Source organism: Talpa occidentalis, unplaced genomic scaffold (assembly GCF_014898055.3).
Source record: "Talpa occidentalis isolate TD23 unplaced genomic scaffold, MPIMG_talOcc4v2.1 talOcc4.15, whole genome shotgun sequence".
Classification (NCBI taxonomy): Eukaryota; Metazoa; Chordata; class Mammalia; order Eulipotyphla; family Talpidae; genus Talpa; species Talpa occidentalis.
Genome location: NW_023601543.1, coordinates 88,019,041 through 88,039,965, shown reverse-complemented (window position 1 = coordinate 88,039,965; position 20,925 = coordinate 88,019,041). Strand labels below are relative to the sequence as shown.

The following is a 20,925-nucleotide window of genomic DNA, read 5'->3' as shown; positions in this document are numbered from 1 at the left end:
TGCTTTTCCTTTTGACTTGTCATGTTGGGAGACAAGTGCTTCTTGGCCCTCAGCTGCTCCCCCAGCAAGGAGGGGTACTCTCCTGTGTCAGCTGCTCCGCCTGTCAGCTGCTCCCGCAGCAATGAGGTACTCCCCTGTGTCAACAGCTCCCCCAGAAATGAGATACTCCCCTCTGTCAGCTGCTCCCCCTGTTTGCTTCTCCCCCAGAAATGAGGTAGTCCCCTGGGTCAGCTGCTTCCTCAGCCATGAATTACTCCCCTGTGTCAGCTGCTCCCTCAGCTATGAGATACTCCCATGTCAGCTCCTCCCCACCCATGAGATACTCCCCTGTGTTGGCTTCTCCCCCACCCACGAGATACTTCTCTGTATCAGCTGCTCCCCCGGCAACAAGATATGCCCTAGATCAGCTATGCCCTCTTTTAGCCACAACACTCCCCTGCGTCAGCTGCTCCCCCAGCCATGAGATACTCCCCTGTACCAGCTGCACCCCCAGGAATGAGGTTCTCCTCTGTGTCAGCTGCCCCCCCAAAAATGAGGTACTCCGGTATCAGCTGCTCCCTCAGCCACGAGATACTCCCCTGTGTCAGCTCCTCCCCCACCCACAAGATACTCCTCTGTATCAGCTGTTCCCCCAGCAATGAGATACTCCCTGTGTCAGCTGCTCCACCAGCCACGAGAGACTCCCCTGTGTCAGCTGCTCCCCCAGTCACAAGATACTCCTCTGTACCAGGTGCTCCCCCAGCAATGAGATACTCCCTTTAATGAGTGAGCTACTCCCCTGTGTCAGCTACTCTCCTAGCAATGAGATACTCCCCTGTATCACCTGCCCCTCCAGCTGAGAGGCACTCCCCTAGGTCAGCTACTCCTCTTGTAGCAGCTCCTTCCCTTTGTCCTAGTGTGGAAATGCCGCAGGTATATTACCTCTCCACAGGAGGGTGAAATGCTCTGACGGGAGAGATGCAGGGATTTATGTGCCCTGGCAGTAGGTGACGGCCCTGTGGGGACCCCCGTCACACACCCAGAGCGTCTCGCTGGCCCCTGGTCCTCAGCCCAGCTGGAAGGCATCCAGAGCTTCCCTTTCGTCGCGGCGGGCTCTCTGGGCATCAGACGCCCCGGTGAGCTGGGGACAGGCCAGGGTGGCCGACGCTGGAGGCCTGGGAGTGTCCCGGCACCTCCCAGACAGGCCGGCCTAGATTCCTGATGGCGGCTGGCCCGACTCGTCCGGGGCTGGGCTGTGCCCTGAGCTAGCCCCGGGCGCTGGACGCTGGCCAGAGCTGCCGGAACCCACACTTTCCCCAGGGACCCCCCAGCGTGTCCGTTCCCGGACTCTGCAGACAGACTTGCCGATGGCGGGTGAAGAACCACGTTGTCAGATCTGGGGACTCGGCGACTGCCTTACGTGCAGCCTCATGACCCGGCGCCCCCGACGGTCTACGTGGGGCAGGGCACGGGCTGGGGTGGCCGCGGGGGCGGCAAGTGTGGCTCATCCTAGGTCCACGCAGGAGGAAGACACGGTGTCTGTGTCACTGCCCGGTGCGCGCGGCCGGCCAGCCCCAACAGAGGCTGGAGCTGTCCTGTCCCTGCAGCCGCTCGTGCGTGTCACGTCCCTCCAGGGAGTGTGCAAGACAAGCGGCCGCTCGGGCTCAGCCCTCAGAACCCGGCCACCGCCTCACGCTCTCCATGGGGCGTTACAAGAACCAGAGCCGTGAATGTTGTGTGTGCACAGACACGTGTGCACAAGACACGCCTGCACACACACACGCACACAGACCCACACGGCACACACTCAAACATGCAGACAGAAATGCAGACACACACCCACAGACACTCCTCGTCACTGCTGCTTTGCAGCGTACACACGCGTGTATTCAGCTGTGCTTGGATGTGTGTGTGCTCATGGGCACAGCACACATGGTACAAGGTGCAGTCATGCACAAACATACCCACATCCTTATATAAACACAGCACACACCACACACTTGTGCAGCCAGCTAACACATACATGCACGAGTGTGCACAGACAATCATGTGCACAGACATATGTGCACATGGATGCAGAACCACACACATATGTGTGTGCACAGTCACCAAGGTGTGTGTACAGACACACGCACAGACACAGACATAGACGCACAGTCACACATTCACGTGCGGACATGAAGATACACAGGGACACACACATTCCAGATAAAACACAAGTACACACACAAGCATGCACACACAGAGATACCCGCGTGAACACAAGATGCATCTGTGCACATGCAGGCATGCCTACAGACACAGGCACACACATGGCCACACAAACATGTACACGCACACACCATACATGTGTGCACACACACCATACATGTGTGCACACACAGACATGCATACAGACAAGATACACTCACAGACACACACAGACACACATGCACAGACACAAGCATTCACGGTTGAACACAGAGACATGCACACACACACCTACACAGACATGGACACACACCATATACACGTGCACACACATAAACATGCCTGCAGTCACAGGTACACGCACAGTCACACACAAACGCACGTGCACAGAGACACATAAGTGTGCACACAGACACACGTGCACACAGAGACACGCCCACACACCGCACACCACGCGCGCAAACACAGGCGCAGCCACACTCAGACCCACAGACACGGCTGGGGCGCGAGCACCGTCTCAGCACCTTCCCCGTGGACCCAGAGGGGCGCGTACCCAGAGGGGCGCATACCCAGAGGGGCGCGTCCCGTCGTGGCTGGTGGGGCCTGGGGCGGGCGGGGTGCGCAGGGGCACACGGGGCAGTGGGGGGGGCGCGCGGGGGCGCGCGGGGGCGCGCGGGGGCTGTTTCTGGGTGGAAGAAAGGCTTTTCTGGCACCTGAAACTCTGGGCTGCCAAGAGCGCGTTAGGGGCCGCTGTGGGTTCGCACACAGACGCGGCGTTGGAGACCAGACGCCCCTGCGCGCCCTGCGCCCCAGCCTCCGCCTGGGGAAGACACCCCCGGGTCCCCACGGACGGCCGCGCCCCCAGCAGCGCGCCGCCTGCGCCCCCGCATTTACCCGCCTCCTGGGCTGGCCAGACGGGCGCGCGCGCCGAGATAACCAGCGCCCAGACGTGCCCAGCGCAGATAAGCGGTCGGGGCGGGCCCTGGGGACCCCTCCCGTGCCCGCGTCCCCCCCACCGCGCCGCCTTTGAAGCCTCCGCCCTCCCGCCCACGCCCCGGCAGGGCGGCCAGGCCGGCGCGGCCGCTTCCCGAGCCAGGACGGGTCACTGCTGGGGGCCTGGGCGAGCCGGTTCTTGCCCTGTTCCCAGCCGAGGATGCTCCGGGCCGCCTCAGACTTTCCACTCGAGGGCGGAGCCTCGCGCGCGCAGCACAGTCAACACCGGGGCGTGGTCGGGCCGGTCGCGAAGCATGGAGCGCCGGGGCCTGGCCGCGCTCGGGCTGCTGTGCCTGGCGCTGCTCGTCCGCGGTGAGTGGGGCGCGGGGCGCGGTGGGTGGGCCCGGCCCGGGGCGCCCGGCCGCAGGGAGCACCCAGTTGGCGGGAGGGAGCCGGCGGGCGCCTCTGTTCTGAGCCCCAAGCTGGGCGGAGGCGCCGCGCGCGCACCGGGCTCCCCGTCGGGCCGGAGTCGGTGCCAACCGCGCAGGAACCTGGCGCCCCGCACCGTGCGCTTGAAACTGTGCGCCCTGTGGAGGGTCGGAGGCCCCAGCGGCCTCCCCGGAGGTTCCAGCTTCGTGCTCAATGTGCCGGCAGATTAAAGCCAGCTGGTTGGGGGGTGCCAGGGCTCCGCCCGGTGGATTTGGGGCCTCGGGGCTCTGGGGGAGTCGACCCAGGCGGCCGCCCGGGTCCGGCTTTCCGCGGGGGGCTGCCGGCGCCTTCCTGAGCGCGTGGGGCGTGGCTTGGACCCAGCGGCTGCGGGGTCAGGTCCAGGGAGGCGCCCCACACCCGGTGCAGCTCCCGGCCGCAGAGGCAGATGGAGTGACAAGATTTCAGGGGCGCAGGCTGGGGTTCCTGGGCGTCCTGGCGGAGGCGCGCCGAAGGGCAGGGCGGGCGCGATGCTCCGCGGGGCTGGCCTGACCCTCCGGCCGGTGTCCTGCGCTCCGGAGCGCGCGAGGCGCTGGGCTAAGGCAGAAGCCGAGGGCTCTCCCGCCAGGCGTCGTGGGGAGCAAAGCCGCCCCCCAGATGTGCACCCGGAGGCTTGCTCTCTGCGCCCCAGCCAGGGGCTCCCGGGAGCTGAGGGTCCCACGTATGAGACAAATGGACTCGGCCCCTGCGCTGGACTCTGCGTTCTCCGTGACCCCGTGGGCGGCCAAGGGTGTGTCTAAGCAAAGCTCCCCGCAGGACCAGAAAGGGGTCCCCCTCCTGCCGGCCCGGGGGCCTCCTGGGAGATTCTCTTGCATCCCTGGGGTGGGGCGCCCTGCCTGAGGGCGTTTTAGAGCAGGGTAAACTGAGGCAGGTGGGCTCGAGCTTTGCCCAAGAACACAATTGTGGAGCAGACAGAGCCGGAGCCAGTGGGGAGTCTGCCCTGGGGTTCGCACCCAGACACCCTCGTACCCCAACGACCACCGGCTGTGGACTGAGAAGGTTCCAAGGTCCCGGAGACACTCCCCAAGGAGGGCAGGGAGGGGTCATTACAGAGCCAGGAGACCAGGCGGCGTTAGGGTGAGTGTGGTGTGAATTGTCGTCGTTGTCATTTATCGTGGAATGAAAGTTACAGCCGCGTCTGGTCCTCATGAGGAGGGTTTGCAAGTCGGCAGCTCTGGGTTTCCAGGGCGTTTAGTGGGTTGACTCTCCAGGGTGGAGGGGATGGAGGAAGCTTGGAGGGCGTCCGCGGATGGAAGGGGAAGTGAGGAGCAGGAAGACGGGAAACCCCAGAGCAGAACTTGTGATGTTTGGTTTGTTGAGGATAGAGAGGCGGGTTGTGCTCAAGAAGGCGTCGACTTCACCCCTATGTCGATTCTGTCGTCTGGGCGTGTGGGTATGTGTCCGCCTGTCTGTCTGTTTGTCTTCTGTAATGTGTCCAGGGTGCTTGTGTCCAGCCCCAAGCTGTCGTATATCTGTCCATCCATCATCCATCCATCCTCCATCCATCCTCCATCCATCCACCATCCATCATCCATCCATCATCCATCCATCATCCGTCGATCATCCACCATCCATCCATCATCAATCATCCATTCATCTGTCCGTGATCCATGATCCATCCACCATCCATCATCCATCCATCATCCACAATCCATCCATCATCCATCCATCATCAATCATCCATCCATCCATCAAACGTCATCCATCATCCATTCATCATCTATCCTCCATCCATCATCCATTGATCATCCACTGATCATCCACCATCCATCCATCATCAATCATCCATCCATCCATCCATGATCCATGATCCATTCACCATCCATGATCCATCCACCTTCCATCATCCATCCATCCATCCATCCATCCATCCATCCATCCACCATCCATCATCCATTCATCATCCATCCATCATCCATCATCGATCCACCATCCATCTATCATCAATCATCCATCGATCATCCACCATCCATCCATCATCAATCATCCATCCATCCATCCATCCATCCATCCATGATCCATGATCCACCCACCATCCATGATCCATCCACCTTCCATCATCCATCCATCATCCATCATCCATCCGTCATCCATCATCCATCCATCATCCATCCATCCATCCACCATCCATCATCAATCCTCCATCCTCCACCCATCATCCATCCATCATCCATGTATTCCTATACACACATTATTGAGTCTCCTCTGTACACACTGACCCTGAAATTCTCCCCCCACTGCCCTATCCACACTGTGGAATGTGGTGTCTTCTCCCCTGAGCAACTTGGCCCAAACCCCACACTCACGTTAAGCCACCGTCCTTTCCATACAGAGGAAAAACCGGAAGCGGTGGGGATGTTCTTTATCATGTTTAACAACAGCCGTGGTGTTCCGAGCGCTTCCCAATGAGTCAGGTGAGGGAAATGCTCGGGGCGCCCCGGAGTCTGAGTCCGGCATCCTGGGCGTGGCCCTGAGAGGGCTGATGCGGGCAGGTGGGACGGCCTCCCTCTGCTGAGCCCTTGATCCTGCCCCTCCTCGCGACCCCTTGGCCATCCATAACGCTCCCGCCCGTGGGCGTGGGAACTGGGCCCGTCTTCAGGGCTGAGCCTGCCCAGATATTTAGGGCCGTGCTTCTCGGTCTTGTGCAGATGAGGCTCCTGGGATTCTTGAGCAGGTGCCCAGGGCTCCTCCCTGAGCTCCTGCTGCGGGAGGGGGTGTGTCCTGGGGCACAGGAGAGCTGTGTTCTCAGGAGCCCTTGGGGTGGCGCCCACACTGGAGCCAGGGCTCTCTTTAGGATAGTGACTGAGGCCCACATGTGTGGCTTCTGTGGCTCCGTGCCCCAGGGGGCGCCTGCTGACTCATGACGCGTCACCCACACGCTCAGGTCAGAGGTGCCGCGGCCACGCTCAGGCGGTGTCCCCAAGGACACGCGGTGACAGCTGGAGTCGATTCTGCTTGTCACAGCTGGGAGTGGGGTGAGTGCTGTCAGGCGGGTGGGGCCAGGGAGGCACCCTAAGTTCTGGAGAGGACACGGCATGCGGCTAAACTTCTCCAGTCGCACATGCCATAGTGCAGGGGTGGAGACACCTGCCAGAGCACGAGGCTCAAGACTGCCCTGTCCCCACACCCATCATCCATCCGTACACCCTTCTGTCCTGCCTGTCTAGCCATGTGGCCATCCATCCATGATCCACCCATCATCTATCCATATCGTCCACCATCTGTCTCCCTCTCTAACAAGCAACCATCCATGTCCATCCCTCCACCCATATATCCATCCATCATCCAGCCACCATCCTCCATCCATCATCCATCCTCCATCCATCCTCCATCCATCCATCATCCATACATCATCCATCCACCATCCTCCATCCAGCATCCATCCAGCATCCATCCATCATGCATCCATCTATCCATCATCCATCCATCCATCCATCATCCATCCACCATCCTCCATCCAGCATCCATCCAGCATCCATCCATCATCCATCCATCTATCCATCATCCATCCATCCATCATCCATCCATCCATCATCCATCCATCCATCCATCATCCATCCATCATCCATCCATCCATCTTCCATCCATCATCCATCATCCATCCATCATCCATCCACCAACCTCCATCCATCATCCATCCTCCATCATCCATCCATCAATCCATATCTTCTATCACCTATCTATCTCCTTCTCTATCCATCTGTCATGTGTCTATCAATCATGCATCTGTCATCCATCCACCGACCCACCTAATGCACATGTTATAGCTCTATCTATCTATCTATCTATCTATCTATCTATCTATCATCCATCCATCCATTTATCCATCCATCCAATCATCATCCATCCACCCATCATCCATCCAGCCAGCCATCCATCTAGCCATCTATCTATCCATCCACTCATCTATTTGTCTCTCTCTCTCTCTCTATTTATTTATCATCTATCCATCCATTCATGCATCCATCCATCCCATTTATGAATTGTCTCATCCATTTATCTGTATCATTTATCTGTATCAAACTCTCAATCGACTATCAATCTATCATCTCTCCACTGTCTATCATGTATCCATCCATCTATCACTTTTGTACTATTATCAGTCTTAACATACTGCTGGTCAGCTGCCTAGCGGCAGCCAGAAGACATGATCTCAACACATTACAAGATTATGGGGAGACCCTCTGGGGAGTGACCCCTGCCTGGGTGACCGTCACGCCTCCCCAGGGGGTGCACATGAGGTCTCCGTCCTGGAAAGGGAGGCCCCTGGGAGCTCTAGCACCCCCAGGAGCTGGTGAGAAGTGCCGTCATGTCCCGGCCTCACCTGGACACAGCTGGACATAGCTGGACACTCCTGGACATGCCATAGCTGCCTCCGTGTGTGTGTCCGTGTCCCGCTGGGTCGCCGAGCATGTCCTCGGGAAGGCTGCTTAGACCAAATGATGGGCGACTCCCTGGTGACCGACAACCTCCCCCTGGAGACCCTGTGGGTGTGGAAGAGTCTGGCCTGCAGGGGTCAAAGGGCCTTGGGGGCGCCAGGAGAACTGGTCAACCCCCGGGATAGGCTCAATCGCTGTGCATCGGGGTGTAAGAACCGGGTCCCCGCCCTCACTGGACCCCCTTCTCATCTCCAGGAGGGGCCGCCAGCCCCAGGAGGGTCAGTCAGCAGAGTCCCTGGACATTGGCGTGGAGGGCGCCACATGGGCATCCAGCCCTGTCCAGCATGTTGTGTCCTGCTGGCAACCAAGACAGAGGGAGAAAGTGGGGTGCAGATGGAGCTGGACCTGTGGGGGGGACGCCATCTCTCCGGGCTGGCCCCTTTCCATCCAGCTGTCCTCGGACCTGCACGAGCGACCCCTGGACATCTTGTTCCCTGCCCCGTCTGGGGACAGGGGCTTTCTCCCCGCGCCCGGCATGTGTCTCAGCTGCGTCACGCGAGATTCCCGAGGGAGCCCTGCTTTTGGCTGGCGGGCATCGGGGAGATGAGGTCCAGATGCGGCCCAGCCCGCCCGGGAGTCGCCCGAGGACACGAGGGGTGGAGCCCGCAGCCTCCGGGAGGCCTGGCCCGGACGAGGGGACGGCAGTGACATCCGGAGTCGGACATGGTGGCTGGAGTACGGGGCGGCGTCCTGGGGGGCAGGAGGAGGACTTGGCTGGAACAGTGGCCCCTGAGGGGGGCCTGGACCTGCGTGGTCAAATCCAGGGGGTCATTTCTGGGGTGCTGGGGGTGTCCTTCTCTTGCATGGAAATGCAGGCAGGGCTGGGGCTCTGGGCTGTCCTTACGCCCTGCAGGCAGCTGCACCCCAGCTCTCTGGCTTTGCAGGACACTCCCGGCTGCAGTGACCAGGGTCTGCAGGGAGGGCAGCAGGTGGGGGTGGGGGACACACGTGTCCTTGGCGGCGCCCAGGAGGCTGGGCCAGGGCTCAACCTGTCCGGTGCAGCTGGGGTTTGCTGACTGGCTTCTCGAGGGGGGCCTTGTGCACCAGGGGCCCGGCCCCCAGCTGCCCCGATGGGGTGAGGAGCCAGGACGTGGGCTCTCCTGGGGCCTTGGCCAGCCCTGACTCCGGTGGGTCCGGTCAGCACCAGGGGACGCTGGTCAGACTGAGAATTTGTGCCCAGAGGATGCTCTGGGGGCTCCTGCCAGCCTGGGGCACGGTTCCTCCAGCTGCTGACCCTGGGGGGCTCTGGAGACCTGAACAGGAGCCGCCGGCCCGGGAGCGAGGCCAGGTCCAGCCTCCAGCTGCCCCGCAGCCGCCTGCTCTCACGCGAAGCCCCGGGGCCACACCCCGCCCGCCTGAGTCACCCGCAGCTGCGTGTGAACACACCTCCTGCCCCCGCTCCGCACCCCTGCCCGGGACCTCTCTGGCCCTGGGGCTGCCGACCAGCAGGACCCGCTCGCCCGGAGAAGCTGCGCCCCGGCTGGGCTGAGCCGCCTGCCATGCGGGAAGGGCTCCCGCTGGACAGGACAGGGGTGGTCAGCGACCCCGGCCCCCGTGTGCTCCCCCAGGAGCAGCCGCGTGCACAGAAGGGCGTCCTGCCTGCTGAGAGGGACATGCCCGGGGCTGGGGGCGCCTCTGCAAACGCTCAGGGGGGTCGGAATGCGGGCGGGTGGGCAGGGCTGAGCCGTTGGCCTGGACACTCCGGGAGCCCATCCTGGGGTCCCTGTCCTGGCTCTGCCCTGTGCCTGGGCTGTTCCCTGTAAAGCAAAGCAAACCCCCAACACAGAGGGGCGCCTGCAGGGCGCTCCCCAGTGCAAGGGGCTTTGGAGGGCTGCGTAGTGGAGGCTCCGGGTCCTGTCCAGGCCCTGGGGCCGCGGAGGCAGCTGGCCTGGCCCTGACGCCCTCCCTGGCTCAGAACCTCCCTGCTGCCGGCTCCCCTGCCCTCCGGCCGCTGGGGACACGGCTGACCGGGCTGGGCAGGTCAGATGCCCCCAGGGCTGACCTGTCCCTGTGTTCTGCCTCCCACGGGGGCCGGGGCTGACTCTCCCTCTGGTCCGAGTGGCCTGCGGCGTGCATGGGCGGGGGTGGACACAGACCCAGGCCCGGTGCGGACAAACCACCGTCTCCAGGAGCTCACGGCCACCGGGAGGGGGTCAGCCGTCCCTGGGAGTGTCCAAAACCAGCCGTCCACAGAGACTGGACGCGGGGGGCAGGCGCTGGGGTGGCCGCCTTGGGGCGTCTCTCGGAGGATGACAAGGCGCCGGGGACCTGCAGATCCAGTTCAGGAGCCGATTGTGCCATCAGCGGCGGGCGGAGGGCCAGGCGGATTCCCCTCCCCGCGCCTCCACCATAAACACGCCCGAGCCCAGTGCACGGAGATGAGGCTCGGAGGGGGTGGCTGCTCCGGACCGGGGCGGAGCAGGCCCCTAAAGACAGGCTGAGCTGCAGGGGGACCCCGGGACCAGGGCTCCCCCTCTCTCAAGAACAAGCCGGGTCCCCACCACTCCGTCTTCTCTGGAGAAGGAGGGGGCTTGGGGGGCGAGTCTGGATGCGTCTGACCTCAGCCCTCACAAGGGAGCAGTTGGGGGTAACTCGGCACCCATTGGGGTGATGGTCACCCCAGAACAGAGCTCCAGGTGCCCACCCCCCAGCTCTGTTTCGTGCTGGAAGATGCCAGAACTCTTGTCTGCAGAGCTCAGCCTTCCTCTGGGAAGCAGAAACTCAACGCTGGCGCCGGGAGGAGGGTCTGAGGACCCTCTGCAAGGTTTTGGGGGAGACACGTGTCTCAGCCAAGAAGGGAAGCCCCACAAATAGGGGTCCCCCAGTCACAAGTCCCGGGAGCTCTCCTGCGTGGCACAGGGGTTGTTCCACACACCTCCTCCTCCAGGAAGCCCTCAGGGGCTGCTCGTGCAAGACCTGGACTTGCCAGCTGACCCCCGTCTTGGCCCTTTGGGGTGATGCCACGTCCCGGCCACCTGCTGGACAGGAAGGCAGGGCTCCCAGCTCACTCCTGGTGCTTGCAGATCTTGGGGCTGGGTTCCTAGGGTCTCCAAAATGTCTACGCGCTTTGCTGGGTCACTGGCAGCAGCTGAGATTCCTCCAAGGAAACTTGGGTCGGACGCGCTGTCTTCCGGGAGGGGGTCAGCCCCCTGGGAAGGCCAAGATGCAGCTGGACCCCACCGGGGAGGGGGTGGCCTCCCGTGAGCTTAGGCTGGGCTGGACCTCACAGCCACAGGACTGGGGGCAGAGCCCTGAACGAGGGGCCCTGGCTACCTCCCTGTGACTCGGTCCGTGTCCCCCCGACAGGTCAAGGAGACTTCGACTTGGCCGACGCCCTCGATGACCCCGGTAAGCGACGGCATTTGCGGGGAGCTGGGCCTTTTCAGCAGTGAGACATTGGGTGGCCCCATGAGGTCTCGGGCACCTTGGAAAGGACCTTGCACCCCACTTGGAAAAATGTGGGGAGTCTGGGGGGCCCAAGTGTGAGGTCTGGAGGACTCTGGTGGCCTTTGCTTCACTTTCTTTTTTTAAGATTTATTTATTGATGCATGCAAGAGCTGGGGTGCAGGACAGAGCTTTGGGGGGGGGGTGAGAGGACTCCCCAGAGACAGAGTGGGGAGCAGAACAGGGGGATCCACTGAAATCCACTGCTGAGGGGAGCAGCGGGGAGACAGGAGAGGTCTGCTGCGCCCTGTGGGTCACTCCCTGGCCGGGGATCGAGCCAGGCTGCAGTGGCTGCCGGTAGCTTCATAGCGCTGAGACTTAACCCCTGCACCCCCAGGGAGGCCCAAAGTTTTGTGGGGTGTTGGTTGTTCTCCCTCCCCCCACGGACATTGCATTTCTTTTTCTCTTTGCTCCCAGATCCCACGAGGAAGCCGAGCTCAGGTGAGTGAGGACTTGCAGGACCCAGGCGGCCCCTCGTTGCTGGTGTCCTCGACCGGCCGCCTCTTTGCAGAGCGTGTTTGGTGGAGAAACCACGGGTGCCCCTCGGCAGACACCCCCCACGCCTCCGAGGAGCGAAGTGGAAAGCGACGAGTGTCGTGAGGATGAGGAGAAACGGGGAGCTGTGTGCCTTTGTGGGTGAAAGGGTGCTGTTGTTGGGAGACCGTTTGGCTGTTCCCCCAAATGTAAACATTGGATTTCCAGCTGCTCCAGCAATTCCGCTCCCCGGTGTGACCCAAAAGGTGAAAACAGGGGGCTCCAGCAAAAACATGTGTGCACACGTTCATAGGAGCGTGGCTCTTAGTGGCCAATGGTGCAGACATCCAGCTGTCCCTCCACACAGGGGGGGGCACAGAACATGGCCCATCCACCCTGTGGAATATTATACACCAGTGAAAAGGAGGGAAGCTCTGACACTCGTTACAACCTTGAAAATACGCTGATCCGTGAGAGAACCAGGCACAAAAGGATGCACAGAGCAGGACCCATTTCTAGAAAGTGCCCAGAACGGGCCAAGGATCTTGGTGCCAGGGACGCTCTGCTCACGGGAGGGCCTCCTTTTGGGGGGATAGAAGCTTCTGGAATCAGGGGGAGGTGGCGCTTGCACCACAGGAAAAGCATGGTGTAGACAGAGCACCCCTTCTTGACCCCGTCCTCTGCCTGTGGTCCCTGAGCTGGGGTCTGAGTCCAGCGATGGTAAATAGGCTGCAGTGAATTCGTATTGGGGGGACGTTTTTCAGTTCCTGGTCTCGAGTTCTTCGCGTAAGATCCCAGAACGGGCTTGTGGGGTCTGGCGGTATTTCCACGGTCAGTCAGTGAAGGGTGAAAAATTATTTAAAATCTGAGAATCCTCACCCCCAGCCCCAGCAATTCCGCTCCCAGGAGGCTCAGACAGCACAGCTGTGCAGAGAGAGGGGTCAGCCGCATCAGCACAGGGAATCCTGATTCCAGAACAATCACGGATGAGTTTGTCGTGGAAACACGTGGTGGGGATGGGGGTGGTATGCATGCACCCCAAAATCTAACACCCTGTTGATAAAAGGAGGCAGGAGCACAGGCAGTGAGGCGAAGCCATGCCAGGCTTTGGGGGCATCTGAGGTCTGTGGCTTGTTTTTGACGCCCATGCAGGGAGGAGGGTCCCCAAAATCATTTGGGACAGGCACCTGCCTGTTGGTGTTTTTGTCTGGGGAAGAGGCTGGGTGGGGGCTTGCAGGACGCCAGGTGCCGCGATGCTGAAAACCAAAACTATAAATGCAGTTAGAGGAAAACCAAATTCCTTTTTTAGATCAACGCAGTCGTTTTTACGGACGGGCCACTCGGGTTCAACACGAGATCACTTGGGGAGAACAGTTTTACTCCCGCCCATGTGCACACACTTCTCCCTCCCTCCACCAGCGCCCCAGGGCGGGTGCCCGACCCCGTTCCTACCCAATCCGCTCTGCTAACCGGCAGATTTTTCAGTTATTTGCGTGACGCTTTCCCGGTCTCTTTTCTTGGTTTCTCTACATTCCACAAACGAGGGACACCACCTGGTCTCTGTCTTTCACATTCTGACTTTTTTCATCAGCAACATCCTGTCCAGCCCCATCCGTGTGGCCAGAAATGGTGACATTTGCCTTTTTCACGGCTGCGTAGTATTCCTCCAAGTCCATTGTGAATAATTTTCTTTACGTCTTTGTTTCTGGGCATTCAGGTGGGTTCCCTGCCTTGGCTGTTGTGACTGATGCTGCTGTGAGCACCGGGAGGCCCAGCCTCTTGCACCTTCCACCCCCATCACGGGGGGCGGCTCTGCCCCTGCTCCCCGTGCGAGGGAACTTGTAGGAGAGAGAGACACGTCTGCCCGTGTGTGGTTGCATGTTTGCCTGTGGGGGCAAAAGGATTCCGGGGCCGTGCACCGTGCACATGGCTGCACACGGGCACGTTGCCGGCCAGAAGGGGGTTTCTCGTGCCCCAAAACTCAATGTGTCTCTCCTCGTCCTCACAGACCTGTACCCCAAGCCGAAGCCACCGCCCCAGCCGCAGCCCGGATTTCCCTCCCAAGGCGGCGGTGGAAGTAAGTTTACGCTCCCGGCCCGTTTCCCGCTGGTGGGAGGAATTTGCTTTCATTGGGGAGGCGCCCGGGGCATGGGGAATCCTCCTGGCAGAAGCTGGGGCTGTGCTCAGCACCTGGGGTCACCCCACTTTGCCCTCTCCTGGGTGTGCGCCAGGAAGCCGCTGGCCCACGCGCTTGGCTCAGTGGTGGGTTCAAGACAGCGCCCCCTTCTCCGGCTCCTGCTCAGCCCCCAAGGACCTGGGCGCCGCGGGCTGTGTCTGCAGCGTCTCGGGTCTGCCTGTGGGCTGGGTGGGTCGTCCCCGAGAGAAGCTCTGATTCTCTCTGGCTGACCTTGGTGTCTCCCGGCAGATATCTACCCGCGGCCCAAGCCGCCCCCCGCCCGCCCGCAGCCCGGCATCTCTGACGGCGGTGGAGGTAAGGGCGGGGAGATCGGGCTGCGTGTGGGATGTGCTGGGACGGGGTGACCTTCTGCTGGGCTTGGGATGGACTCGACCTTCCCGTTGCATGTTGGGGTGGACTTGACCTTCCCTGTGGGTGTGGAGATGAACTTGACCTTCCTGTTGGATGTTGGGGTAAACTTTGACCTTCCCTTTAAGACTTGGGGTGGACTTGGCCTTCCTGTTGGGTGTTGGGATGGACATGACCTTCGTGTTGGATGTTGGGGTAAACTGTGACCTTCCATTTAAGCCTTGGGATGGACATGACCTCCCCTGTAAGACTTGGGGTGGACTTGGCCTTCCTGTTGGGTGTTGGGATGGACATGACCTTTGTGTTGGATGTTGGGGTAAACTGTGACCTTCCCTTTAAGACTTGGGGTGGACTTGGCCTTCCCGTTGGATGTTGGGATGAATTTGACCTTCCCTTTAAGACTTGGGATGGACTTGGCCTTCCTGTTGGGTCTTGGGATGGACATGACCTTCGTGTTGGATGTTGGGGTAAACTTTGACCTTCCATTTAAGCCTTGGGATGGACATGACCTTTCCTGTAAGACTTGGGGTAGACTTGACCTTTCCACTGGATGTTGGGATGAACTTGACCTTCCCTGTAAGACGTGGGACGGACTTGGCCTTCCTGTTGGGTCTTGGGATGGACATGACCTTCGTGTTGGATGTTGGGGTAAACTTTGACCTTCCGTTTAAGCCTTGGGGTGGACATGACCTTCCCTTTAAGCCTTGGGACAGGCTTGACCTTTCCATTGGATGTTGGGATGAACTTGACCTTCCCTGTAAAACATGGGACGGACTTGGCCTTCCTGTTGGGTGTTGGGGTGGACATGACCTTTGTGTTGGATGTTGGGGTAAACTTTGACCTTCCCTTTAAGCCTTGGGATGGACTTGGCCTTCCCGTTGGATGTTGGGATGAACTTGACCTTCTCTTTAAGCCTTGGGATGGACAGACCCTCCCTTTGGGCCGTGGACACACGTGCCCTCCCCTGCAGGACACTTGGGGCCTCACTCCCCACCAGCCACGGGGACCTTCCCGGCCTCACCCTCTGCAGATGTTGCTCAGACACGGGGTTCCCGCCCCAAGCGCTCTTGGCCACACGGAACTGGGCCACGTCCCTGGGGCCGCCTGGGTGGACAGGGGCTGACCTCCCGGCCCCCACGCCGTCCCTCAGGAGCCCCTCCCAGGGCGTCCCCACACTCCCCGAGCTGCAGGAGGTCTGCTGCTGCTGTTGGGGTCCTGCGGGCCTGTCGGGGGGCTCAGTTCTCCATAAGCTGCGTCCCCCTCCTCCCGAGGGCCCCCCGGCACTCAGGTCTGCCCCCACCTCTGCCCGCAGGTTACTACGGCGACGCCGATGACGGCCGGTACCCACCCAGACCTCGGCCGCCCTCGGGTGCGTGCTCAACCGGCGGGTGGGGGTGTCGGGGGACTCCGGCCCAGTCCAGACGGGGCTTAGGGCTGCGTCTTGGGGTTTCCCACCAGGAAGCGGTGACTTTGGGGAGCATGTCCCACAGCCACCCTCTGGGGAGTCTTCGGGGCATGACCTTGTGCTAAGTGTCTTCCCCCCAAACCCCCTGCAGGAGGCGGTGGTGGCAGCTACAACCCTGGTTATGACGGCTACGGAGACACGGCACATGGTACCGGGGCTTGGGGCGCCAGTTGGGGTCTCCGTACCCCTTGATACCTTCCTCCTGGGCTGCGGGCTCCTGTCTGCTGCCCCATCTCTGGTCTTCTGGGCTCTCCTGGTCTCGCTCCTGCCCCCCACCCCTGTGCCCGGCTAGAAAGGAACCCCAGACTCTCCAGGGGAACAGCTCCCAGGAGTATGGGGATCGGGGGCCGTCCCGAGCCGGCTCCCTGATTTCCCACGGAGAACACTTGGGGCGGAGAGTCTCTGCCAGACCAGAGGGATTGTCCTTGGCAAGACTGAGCCGTCCTCGGCGGAGACTGAGTGTCCTCCAGGCAAGTGCTGGATGTTAAAATCGTGGTTCTGGACGGAGAGGTGGGGAGCCGAGGTCACCCCCGGAGAACACGTCGCCCCATTTAGGGCATTTGCAAGTCTCAGTTGTGCAAAGATCATCAGAGCATCCGCTCAGAGCATCCAGTCCGGTCCACAGCGTGGTTTGCAGTCCCCCGGACCTGGAAGCAACCGGAGAGCCCGCCGAGAGGGGCCAGGCCAGCAGACGTGGGCTGGCCACCGTGTGGAATACTACTCAGCCCTGAAGAAGGAAGCAAAGTTGCCGCCTGCAGAAAAACAGAGCAGGGTGTGCAGGGAAGCGAGGCAGAAAGGAGCAGGGGTCAGAGCAGGGGGTTACGCGAAGCAAAGTGGACCTGCCCCAAGGAGGGGGTCTGTGAGGGCCACAGGGAGTGGACGGGAGGATGTGCTGAGGCAGAACCAGGGGGAATCGTGAAACAAAGCTCTGCTGTCCACACACTAGGAGGAGCTGCAGAGAGGGCTCCTTTCTGCCAAGGGGGCTGGCATAGGTTTTGGGGTGTCTTCCTGCACACGCCGGGCACAGGAGGTGAATTTTCCAAGTGCAATGGCCGCTGTTTGGGGTGGGGTTCGTGGCTCGGCCCCCACGGTCGGTCCAGGGCTTCCAGGGCGCTCACCCTGGGGCCGAGTGGTCAGTCTGCTCTGGGCCATCGGGGGGATTAGTGGGGGGCTCTGCTTGGGCCTGGATCTCAGTGGGGGTGTCTGCTTGGGCCGGGCTCTCTGCCGGGGCTTCCCGTGGATTCTGGGGCACCTGCTCTTCCGTTTCACGCGATCTCTCCGCCCGCAGGAGGAGGGCGCTACAGACCCAACCCCCACGGAAGTGGTTACGGTAACTGGCGTGTCTGGGCCGCTGAGGACGCGCGGGCCCTGCTTGCGGGACTAACCCCCCTGGGCTGACCGAGCTGTGTCCCCGCGGGAACTAACCCGGCGTCCTGGCTGCAGCCTCGGTTTCCCCAGCGGAGCTGAGGCCGCTTGCAGGTGTCCGCGTGGGTGTGTGATGCTGCTGCATGCGCGTGCACAGCTGTGGATGGGCGCATGCGTGTGAGCGTGTGCTGTGCACACACGCGTGTCTGGGTGTCTGCATGGATAAGCCGTGTGCACCCATGTGTAGGCGCGGGCATGTGTTGTGCACACACGTGTGGGTATATTGCGGTGCATACGTGTTTATGGTGGTATGCATGTGTCTGTATGTGTACACATAGCACTTGCACACACGTGTTTCGGGCACGCCACTGTGTACACTTGTGCGTATCGGTGTGTGCACTGGTGTGTTATAGGTGTGTTGCTCACGTGTGTGTATGAGCATGAGCAATGCCTGCGCTGGCCGTGTGCACACGTGTTTGTGCAGACGCATGTGTGTCTCTGGATGTCTCTTCTGTTAGGTGCACAAATGTGGGTGTGTGTTCACACACGTGTGTGAATGCATGTTGTGTATACATGTACGTGTTGCAAAGCCCGTGTCTGTGCCAGCAGACTCGCGCGCACAGATATGCACATCTGGGCTGTGTGCACACGTGATGGTGACATGTGTGTGCGTGTGTGCACATGTGTGGGGTGTTTGCGGCGTCTGCACGCATGCCCAGCTGCAGGTCAGCTTTGCACACGCGTGTGTTTGTGAGGGTTCCTGTGCCTCGCGTGTGTGTGCGAGGGGCTCCCCCCGCCTGTGCCGCGCTTTGTGTGCGTGTGGGTGACGCCCGCAGCTGTGCGCCCGCGTGTTGCACGCGTGTCTGCGTGTCTGAGCCTGGGTTGCACCGGGACGGCCTCCCGCACTGACCCGCCCCTCATCCCCCGGTTCCCCGCAGGCGGCAGCGGACAGTCCACCTACGGCCACCAAGGTAACGGCCGCGGGGGCCGCGGGCGCTGCTGGCTCCGCGCCGGGAGCCCAGGGGCCGGGCGCTCTCGGGCTCTGGGGTGGACGGGCCCGAGGCCCCTGGAGCAGGGCTGAGGCCCCTGGGCCTGCCCGGGGGACCCCGAGGGCCCGTCCCCTGCCCTGCTGGCCGCACGGTGACCGTCATGGTCACGGCCTCGTTGTGTCTGGGGACCCTGAGCTCACGAAGCCGGCGCAGGAGACGCCGCCGGGGGGCCCCGGCTGCCGGCCGCGGGGTGGGGGCGCGGGTCAGTGTCCAGCGGGCAGCAGAGACCGCCGGGCTCAGCCCGTGTCCTCGCCCGCAGGCAACACCGTGGCCAAGGTCGTGTCTCCGATCGTGTCCATGGTGGTGGTGACGCTGGTGGGGGCGGCCATCAGCTACTACAACCGGCGCAGGAACTGCTGCCAGAGAGGGGGTGAGTGCCGGCGGGAGGCCCCCCACGTCCCCCCCGGGCCAGCCCCGCCCCGGCTGCTCGTGGAGGCCGAGAGGGACTGAAGAGGCTCCGTCTCCTCGTGCTCGGGGCAATTTTCACATCAAGCGAGTTGGAGAAAGTCGTGGGGTTGAGCCAAGCGTCCCCCCGGCCCCCCAAAGAAGACCACGGAAGCCCCAAGTCTCAAGCTTTCTCTGCCATCTGGGGGCCCCGCTGGGTCTGGGATTCTGATTCGGTTTGGGGTTCAGGTTTAGCCATTGTTGGGGCAGAGGCCGGGTGTGGGGGCAGACAGAGGGATGTTTATGGCCCCGATGGTCACCCCACCCTCCCAGCATGTGCCTGTGGCTTTCCCAGGGGAGACTCCTGCACCCCTCAACTCTCCTATGTTTGCCGCGGAAGCCAGAAGCACCCCCAATTCCCAGGGCCTTTCCTTTTGGAGTTTCCTGGGGCCTCCAAACCCCAAAACCTGTGTGGGAGCTCCCTCTGCTGCTGATGCGAGGCACTGACCCCCCACAGCTCCCCAGCCTGGCAGTTTGGGGGGACAGTGAGTCTGTGCATAAAACAAGCGTTTTATACACAACTTGATTCATCTCCCCAAGTGTCGGCGGGAAACACAGAGGCAGCGCCCCGAGGAGTGAGGTTCAGGGGCGCCTGGGGTGGGCGCAGGGGGGTCCTGCTGAGACTGACGTGGGCTCTCCCTCTTCCCCTGCAGCCCCCGAGCACGTGTGAGGGCTCCGAGCCCCGCGGCCCCCACTGAGGAGAACCCCATGGAGAGAAGAGCCCCACTGCTCCCCTCCGTCCCCGGCGAACGCTCCCCCCAAAAGTGTTTTCTCTTAGCTGGAAGCAGCTGAGCCCCTCACACCCCAGCCCCGGACGCGGCGGCCTTCTGGGGACACCTGCGCCCCGAGATCTCGGGGATGAGACCGTCCATCGGCCTGTCAGCTGGAGCCTTCTTTGGGGGGCAGACTCCCACGCGGGCACCCCGAACTACCTCGCCGCGGGATGACCCCCCGCCCGCCGGGTGCACGAGCCGCCAGGGTTTCTACCAGCCTGGGCGGGCGCCGGGCGCATCCCTGAGGGATGTCGGGAGCCAGGACGGCCGCCTGCTGGTTTCGGGGTGCCGGGCTGAGCCCCTGGCGGAGTCTAGTCATCCCCGTGCCCGCCGGCCCGGCCGGAGCAGGCGGGGCTGGGGTTCGGCTGCCCGTTTGCTGATGCTGGAGCTGCCCCGGGAACAGGTGGTATTTTGGGTGACATCTGAGGGTCTCAGTGGGGTTTTTTGGGGGGGGTGGGGAGAAATAGATGGAGACAGGAGGAATGTGCGCACTATGCTCGTGTATATCCTGGGGTACCAGGTTTTTGGGGGTCAGTCTTACTTTCTCGGGGTACTTTTAGGGTTAAATCCTCCCGATCTGCACAGTACTCTTTGCTTCTTACTTTGCAGCGATTTGGGGGGGCGGAAAGATTCATTAGGGAGGGGGGTTGGGATCTCCCAACTGGGGTGCAGGGTCTGGTCATCTCAGGCCGGCGATGCGGGGGATCCTGGCCTTCGGGGGGCCCGAGGGTTCGCCAGGAACGGAGCGGGCTTTCCGCAGGCGGGAGAGGAGCCGGGAAAATCCCAAATACGCTCGCTGTGCGCCCCAAATCCTGGGGGGACGCGGGCAGGAGGCCTGGGGGAGAGTCCCGGTGTGCAGGAGCGCCCACTCAGGGCCGGCCCCGCAGGCTGCGACCCCGGGGGGTGGCCCGAGTCCCTCCTGGCGAGCCTGTCCTGGGGTCACTTTATTACGGGGTGTGTCCCCCCATGGGCACACGTGCCGGACACGCGCCACGAGGGCTTCCGGGGGGTCTCCCCGTCTCTGTAACCGCCCCAAGCACTGCCGTCTAATAAACGTGGAGAGGAAACCGCGGTCACTGGGGGGCTCCTTCCTGACGCGGGGGAGCAGGACACGAGGGGGGCCCGGCATGTCCCGAAACCTCCTGAGGCCGCCGGGCCGCCCCTGGGCCGCGGTGTTGGGGCGCGTGTCCCCAGAGAGGGGGCAGGGAGCCTGCAAGACGCCGCCAGCCCGTGGGAGCAGCAGGTCAGACGTGCCCGGACACCCGCTGCCCGCCCTGCCCGCCGGTCACTCCCGCCCTCCGGCCCCAGCCGGGCCCGGCCGACTCCCCGGACCCTCCGC

At 62.0% G+C, this 20,925-nt stretch overlaps 1 protein-coding gene across 1 annotated transcript; it reads left to right on the top strand.

Moving 5' to 3' along the window:
* The first annotated feature begins 3,416 nt into the window (after positions 1-3,416).
* Positions 3,417-19,778, top strand: XG (Xg glycoprotein (Xg blood group)). The gene is made up of 11 exons (XM_037511715.1): positions 3,417-3,474; positions 11,334-11,375; positions 11,889-11,912; positions 13,954-14,022; positions 14,371-14,436; positions 15,803-15,859; positions 16,047-16,103; positions 17,244-17,285; positions 18,259-18,291; positions 18,629-18,739; positions 19,467-19,778. Exons 1-11 carry the CDS (start codon positions 3,417-3,419, stop codon positions 19,481-19,483), a joined length of 576 nt encoding a protein of 191 aa, XP_037367612.1. The 3' UTR covers positions 19,484-19,778.
* The last annotated feature ends 1,147 nt before the right edge of the window (positions 19,779-20,925 follow it).